The sequence below is a fragment of the Nothoprocta perdicaria genome, unplaced genomic scaffold, assembly GCF_003342845.1.
Source record: "Nothoprocta perdicaria isolate Ctin4 unplaced genomic scaffold, notPer1 scaffold_269, whole genome shotgun sequence".
Taxonomy (NCBI): Eukaryota; Metazoa; Chordata; class Aves; order Tinamiformes; family Tinamidae; genus Nothoprocta; species Nothoprocta perdicaria.
Window position 1 is genome coordinate 635666 of NW_020455498.1, and position 7725 is coordinate 643390.

Genomic DNA, 7725 nt, shown 5'->3' on the forward strand with positions numbered 1-7725 from the left:
CTCAAAGGTTACTTCTGCACTTGGCAGCTGAACACCTGCATCATAAAAGAAAGTAGRCTCAATTTTCCAAGGTGCAATATGTTAGGGTTTGAACGCATAGCACTTTATTAGAATGTTGGCTTCAGTTTCACCTATGGTTTAGTAATGACCCAGACAACTATAAAAAGAATTCTTAAAATCCAATTAAATTTATGATATTATTAAGTTAATGCAATATTTAGGGTTATAACCATCTACTATATGGATAGGTTATGAACCTAACTATATGGATAGGTTATGAACCTAAGCATTTAATCAAGGGAAAAAATATTTCTTGTTTGAATAAAAGTAGAAAGAAAACGAAGGATAAGGTCATTACAACTCTGTAACTAGGTCGGTGTATCCTCTGGTATTCTACAAGAGGTAAATTATCCCTCACTCCAAAAATCTTGTTTTTCAGATCCAGTATTTTTGGAACTTTTATGGAACTTAATATCCAGATACCTTCAGTTAATGATGTGTGATTTTTATCCTGTRATATTTTGTATTTCCAGTACTTTTTTTTCCATGATCATTCTGAAAAATAATATCTAAAACTTGTCTCCCATTCATCTTTCAGCTAGTATTCATTTGGATTCTAGAATTATAATTCTGTTAATATTATGAAGGTTTCAGTAGAGATACAGAATACCTTGGTATTATTATCCTTTACCTATGGGGTATACAGGAGAGGTATGCTTTAATTTTGCTCAGTTTGCAAGGCCTTTTATAAAATACTCCATGGGCATTTCATGACACAACTTACCTGTTTCCAATAACGTGATTATGGTAGAGCATATGACTCAGTACTAAAATGACAAAATACATATAAATATATATATATATGTCTGACTGCTGTTTGGATGAGATAAAATAAGCCTCACAGGAACTATTGGGAAAAATTGAAACAGGAGTCACAGAAAGGATCTGATCTGTAATGTCAGGAGGTAGTTTTGTATTCTAAGCTAATATAAATTTCTGCTATCAGAAGATCTGAAATACATGAAACAATTACATAAAGTGATATGTAATGAAAGGGATAAAGAAAGATCACTGAAGAGGTGCTTGGGAGAAATAGATTAAAATGAAATTTTAAAAGTGCAGGCTGGGCAAGAAAAATCACCTCAGTGGTATTGACTGCAGAAATATAACAGTGAGGTTATGGCAGAGGATGGGAGAGGAGAGAGTGAGAAAGAAAAACCCTTAAGTATGTTGCAGAGTTAAACTGGAGATAAAGAAAAGGGGCAGGAGTGCTGTATCACGTACACAGAGGAGTTCAGCATTGAGTGCAGTCTTGAAATAGATAATGGACCAGTAGAAATATATGAGAGGAATTATGATTGAGGAGGAATTACGATATGAGAGGAATRTTGATTTTCAAAAATGAACAGGGTAGTGATAATGTGTATAGATGACAGCAAACAGGAGGAAACAGTTAAGAAGAGATACAGACAGTAGAGTTGTATTTGGGAATGTTTCTCCTTTTCCAAAAAAAACACTGTTTGAGACAGCAAGCTGGAAGAAATAGGAGCAAGCGTCATGTTTATTTGAAGTAAGGATTTGGTAAGTATCGTCAGCGTAAGAGTGGTAGTTAAGGTCTCAGATGACTGAAAGGGCTGTGAGGGTAAAATGTTAGGGATGTCTGCAGCGGAGAGCTGTGGTGCAGAAGGAGCCCCCAYCACAGCAGAGCACAGGGACTTCATCCAGTGGGTGAGTGCAGAACTGTGCACAGAAAAGAATCAGATGTCCTGCATTAGCTGGGGAGATGTGAGTGCTTTAGAGTGTCAGAGACTGCTGAGCCCCAACAATGTCAAATGGAGCAGAACTTCTCAAAAACCACACCTTTTAACTTGTCAAAAGCAGAGAGTAAGGTGAAATATCCACATGCTACCTGAACTRAAGGCACAGAAATGTGCATTTTTCTGAAAACAACTCCCTGAGCATTACCTTGGTTTACTGCTGAGGTGGTGAAGTGGATGAATGCTGGCATGAAAGGTGGGAGAAATCAGATTTGTGTGGAGTGTAACTAAATTTGAGACTAACCATGAGTGCTGTTCCTTCAAAATAACTATCTCTGAAAGGAGACATACTGATGCCTTGATGGTACCATGATTTTAAACGTGCATGACACCAAGGTGACAGCAAGGCTTAAGATCATCATGGTGTCCATGATGCTACTTTTGTGGCCTTTCTTCATGTTGACATGCATCCTCTAACAGGATGCTGTCCTGGCAAGCAGATTACATGGGAATGTGAAGATCATTAGCCCTTAGGATAGCAAAAGTCAACCTGTTTTGTTATAAGTGCTATAGGATTTCCTTTTTTCTTTTTTTTTTTCCCAGGATCTTCTATTAGATTGCCTTTGATTTCAGTTCTCCACTAAGGTTTTCAGAAAGATAGGACTCTGCTTAGAAATATGGGAAACCCCAACCTATAGGCTTTGCTATAAAGGAGGGAGAATTGGAAGCTCCCTGCCTTGACGCTGTTGCCACACGGTCATACTTGGGATCTAAACAGCCCAATTTCTGCTTCATTGCAGTGGAATCCTGGGTTGGTGTCTACACGGTCAAAGACTGTTACCCAGTGCAGGAGACCTACACGAGGAACTACAGCGTGACAACCTCCACTCGCTTCTTCGACCTGCAGCTGGGCATTGCCGACCCCTCGGTGTTCACGCCGCCCAGCACCTGCCAGACAGCCCTGCTCCACAAGCTGGAAGATGGGTGCTGATCCCGGGCCCTGGCTGCCCCCGCAGATAAATAATAGCCGGGAGGATAATTGCTAATAGTCATCTGCTGACGTCTAACCTGATTTTTCAAGCTGATTGCTGCGCTTTTGGGAATTGTAAGTTTTCCCTTGGAGGAGAACATCAATATTTAACTGAGTGAGATRTGTAACAGAAGGTCTTTTTCACCACATTAGTTTGTTCAGTGATGCACTTGCAGTATTATATTGTTACTGTGAAGGTAGTATTTATAGATACTGTTTGTATTTGCTCTGGGTGATTTTCTTTTTGTAAAGATTTCATTATTTATTTTTTCAAGAATATAAAATACAAGCAGCCTGTTACAGTGGTAATACGATGAAGAAAAAGCTAGATCTTGCCGTTGTCATTAYGTCTGGACAGATAAGGAGAAGGGAAATATGTCCTGGGTAAGACCTAATCCCCACTCAGAAAATAACCTGTTTTAAAGAATTCCATCAAAAGCATGGAAATTCTTTCTCGTGTGTGTCATTTTTTGCTTGTTTGTTTTTGTTTTATTTTGTTTTTGCTAAATGCTATTCAGAAAGCTGATTGGTTTTTTCTTTTGCTAAGAAATGGGAGTAACTGTGTTTATATAACACTATCTCCCATGCAAAAATACAATTTTTAAGATTTTTTTCTGAGGAGAGCATTGTGAAAGGAAGTAAAGGAGGGAGGAAGACACCTCAATAAATTACACCAAAGTTTTCTTGTATTTGTTATATCTTCAGTAAAGTATTCCAAATAGGTTGATGAGGCATTTTTTKATTTTATTTTACTTTAGTATTCACATTTCAAGGCAATACTTTATTTAACCTATGCAAAGACATTCTGAGGTACTGCACTCTAAGTTGCTTTAATACTTTTATTTACAAAGTGTATGAAACACTTTTACAATCCTAGGTTGAGGTGAAAATCACCTGTTCCTATTACCTCGTTGATAAAGGCTGTATCAGCACTCAGACAGTGCCTTGCAATGCAGGTGGGGTGAAAGATACCTGTGAGGGGCAGGAGTGAGGTGGGAGGTGGAAAGGAGGGAAGAAAAGTGCTTTGGGTGCCTTCTGTATGACTGCAGGGCACTGCAATCTAAGCAGAGAAGACAATCATGATTTCCTTTGCCCCCACTACATTGATGCTATGTTTGCTGTTTAGTCACTGTGTCAAACACTGTTTTTTTCCCATCTCCTTCTTTTCTGGTGGACAGAATGAATGTTTCCTTGAACCGAGCAAATATATATATATAAATAAAAATAAAGTGCAAGAAATACACATCTTTGCTTTAGAAAATCCAAATCTGCACACACATCTTCAGGCCCTTGAGAGTCTAGAATGAAACAGATGTTACACTTTGACCAACTCAGATGAATTGGCTTATTCTGTAAGTATATCATAGAATCATAGAATCATAGAATGATTGAGGTTGGAAGGGACCTCAGAGGTCATCCAGTCCAACCCCCCTGCTCACKCAGGGTCACCTAGAGCACGTGGCACAGGGCTGCATCCAAGCGGGTTTTAAAGATCTCCAAAGAAGGAGACTCCACAACCTCCCTGGGCAGCCTGTGCCAGGGTTCTGTCACCCTCAATAAATATATGGATGCATTTAATTTCTTATTTGCAAATATGCTTAGGGATTCTCACYCTTCTGTACTTGCTGGGTAGTAGTTTGCTCTGGCATAGCCTAGCTGAGGTCAGTGCCACGTGGGGTTGTCCRGTGGGTCTTTGGGCAGAGCTGCCGGGTTCTGTTGCTTGCCCAGTGGCCGTTGGGCTCTTCTCCATGGTGAGATCTCTTTTCTGGGACAACTTCTGATGAAGAGAAATGACTCATTTTACCCATGATAGGAACTCTTACAAAAATACTGACCAGTAGTAGCATGCATAACAAACCAAGGGCTCACACCAACTGTGGAAGATAGTGGAGCTGGGCAGGCTTCTCATGGTCAGCATTGTCTTAGCTTTCTGTACGTAATCAAGTGGTACAGCAGGTATTTTCCTTCATGGCTGTAGTCAGAATGATGTTTTAGTTAGGCTTGTGCTTACYAAGCAGGCACACTTACCCACTAAAATGTCAATGTTTCGTTCAAAATACCAGACATGGCCATTTCACTGAAATGGACCGGTGGAAAAAAGCACGGGGTTTCCTCGACTTTAAAATGCATGAGGTCTGTGCTCGCCTTCAGTACTACTGTGACAACCTAAAAGCAAACTGCATATTGTTCTCATTAGGGCAATGATTAACATGCGTTTCTTAATATCTGTTTCTTGTTGGAATCTGGAAAATATAATACATCTGGCTAGCAAACATGGGAGCTACAGTASGACATTGCTTGGGATGACTTTGTTGTGGTAGAGCAGATAGCTGTATAATCAGAGTGCAAGTACTAAGTTTTGCTGACCGTGATATCATTTCTAGCAATCAAATTAATGTTCCATTTCATATGAACTAGCAAGTGTCTGTAACACAGAAGTGCTTTGAAAATGTTGCAGTGACATCCAGGGCAATTTTGTATGGCAAATATGTACCTTTAAAACAATGCTCTTGTCTTTGTATTTAAGCTCTGCAAATCCAATAAAGAGAGTTGTCAAAGAAAGGATAAACAACACTTTTGGTATTTTGCTCGTTGCTTAAATTAGCCATGAACCAGATMTGAAGTAGAAAAAGCAGGTGCTTAGTTGATCAGCATGTTGTTATTSTGTACTGCAAAAGACATTTTGGCTTGATGCTGTTATGCCAGTGTCTTAAGAAGTATGAGCATAAAAAGACTTTAAAACAGGCATTCATTGTGCTGTCATGGTGAAGTWAAAAGGCATCTTTTGAATGTCTGATGGTCTGAGGAATTTCTTTATCACTGTTATTTAGGTGGAAATTAGTTATAAATGGTCACAAAAGGTGACTAAGTAGCAGTGACAGAACCTCCGAGTTGAATACTCGGTGAGACAAAGCTGTTTTTGTGAGATTTTCAGTGCTTCCTGATTTTACCTGGGCCAGAAATAGTGCAAACAGACTTTCCTGCCATGTTTTTGTATTTCTGCTTGGAGACTTAGCTGAAAGCAGGATGTGTAGAAACACGACATTGTTTTATTTAAAGTTAACCAAACATTCCTGAACCTCAAAACAGGTTTAGTTTGAATTTGGGGAGGAGATCTGGACATTTGGTTCAGTTCCTATTTTAACAGTTTCCTTAGCTGTAGTATTAGGGCCAAATTCTGCTGCCTCAAGCCACGCTGCGTACCATGAAATTGCTTCCATTTACCAGGGCAAACCAACGGGCTCTTTCACAGAAGATGTAGGAAGAAACACCATAACCGTAACTAAAGGTGACTTTTAGTGAAGAAGTCCCTAAATAATATAATATTTTTATTCTGGGATATGCTAAAAAATGAGTGTTTTTTCCACCTTGAAGCTCATTTCATTCTAATGGTCACCTCTCCTTGTTGCAAAGTTGCTGTTGTTTTCCCAGCACTGTCCTTCCTAAGGTCAGTGGGTCATAGAGACCACTTCCAACACAGCTCGTAAAACTCTCAGTTCCACTCATTTCAATGGAAGTTCAGCCCCTATGTATCTCCTGGGTCTGATCTGGACCTGACCTCTCCTATTTTTCCAGCAGTCTCAATMTGAAATGCTAGGGCAGGGTTGGCGATAGCAAAATGTGACCAGCGCACTCTGATGTACGTGTAGGTGGCCAATGATAACAGAAAGGGGCCCAGGGAAATAACCTGCAAGTTGGCTACTCCTTAAGATGAATGAAGATTTCAAGAAAGGACCTAGATCCTTTCTACAGGAAGACCACGATCCTGTGTATAAAGACACTGAACTGTCTTTCCGTGACAGGGCACGTCCAACGTATAGTAAAGCATGTGCACATCTGACCTTCACATCTGCACTTAGGGTTATGAACAAAGGAACTGAGTTTTGAAGACTCTTTAATACCTCTGAGCCTTTACTGCTKTGTAATATGCTTATGATGCAGTGGAGCATCCCCTGTGAGTTACCAAGGAAATGATCTATGCTTCCCCTTCCCCACACACACACACACAAAAAAGCCTTCTAAAGCCTTCYTATGTGTTTTATTTTCCCTCCTGAAATGAAAAGTTAAGGAAAATTCCCTCTTTTTCCAAGAAGATTCACCAGAAATTGCACCATTTTTGGTGTAATATAGTCTCCTAATATTCTTAGTCACCCATGGTTTCACTTGAAAGCCATCATCTGCGTGAAATCAGTGATACATTAGAATAAAAATGATAAATCATCACTATGAAACTGGTTTCACTGATTTCACTGGTTTTAGTGCATCCTGATTTATCATACTCATTCATGTGGCTTGATGTGGACGTTTCAGAATAAAGACTGAAACTGCATATGGGATGAAATAATGCATGTGCTCATGGTATGATATTTTATTTGAAGTAAGGATAAGCAGCAGAGCAGTGCACCGCATTCAAGAGTGAGCAAGCACCAGGTTACCTAGTTATGCAGCTATTGGAATATGAACTTTGTGGAAGCAGAGCTGCCTGCTGCCTTCGAGAGGATGCTGAGCTCTTCAGATTATAGATTTGGTTTTTACTTCCTCCCATCTCATCTTCTCACCTATTCCATGCGAACTGGCTTCCTACGCCAGTCTGCAAAGTGGGAAAACTATTTCCTGCTTTTCACCTGCTTTTGCCTTACTGATTATAAAATCTTTTTAAGCCAACACAGGAGGGCCTGGGGAGGCCACCAGCCACTGCTATCGTTCAACTAATAATGCCATGGGCAGTTCCCAGTGTCTTCCTTCCGACGTATAACAACACTGTGTGTGTGTCACCCACGTGGTTGAACGGGCTTAACGTTTGCAGTGCTACGTGCTCGCTGAGCACATTCGGCTGCTAATCGTGACCTCAGCGCCTGGCTGTCCCTGTTAATTGAGCTCAGCTCAGGCTTCAGAGAAGCCAGGCAAACGCAGCTCGCTGGGGAAAGGAGAAGAAAC

General features: G+C 40.2%; 1 protein-coding gene across 1 annotated transcript in view; it reads left to right on the forward strand.

Moving 5' to 3' along the window:
- EPDR1 (ependymin related 1) overlaps positions 1-4117 on the forward strand; it is a gene marked incomplete at its 5' end in the record, with an annotated part of 31283 nt that extends 27166 nt beyond the window's left edge. The window contains one exon of the mRNA XM_026040811.1: positions 2558-4117. Within this exon, the coding sequence (XP_025896596.1) occupies positions 2558-2748 (191 nt within the window). The remainder of the gene's footprint in view (positions 1-2557) is intronic.
- Between the last annotated feature and the right edge of the window lie 3608 nt (positions 4118-7725).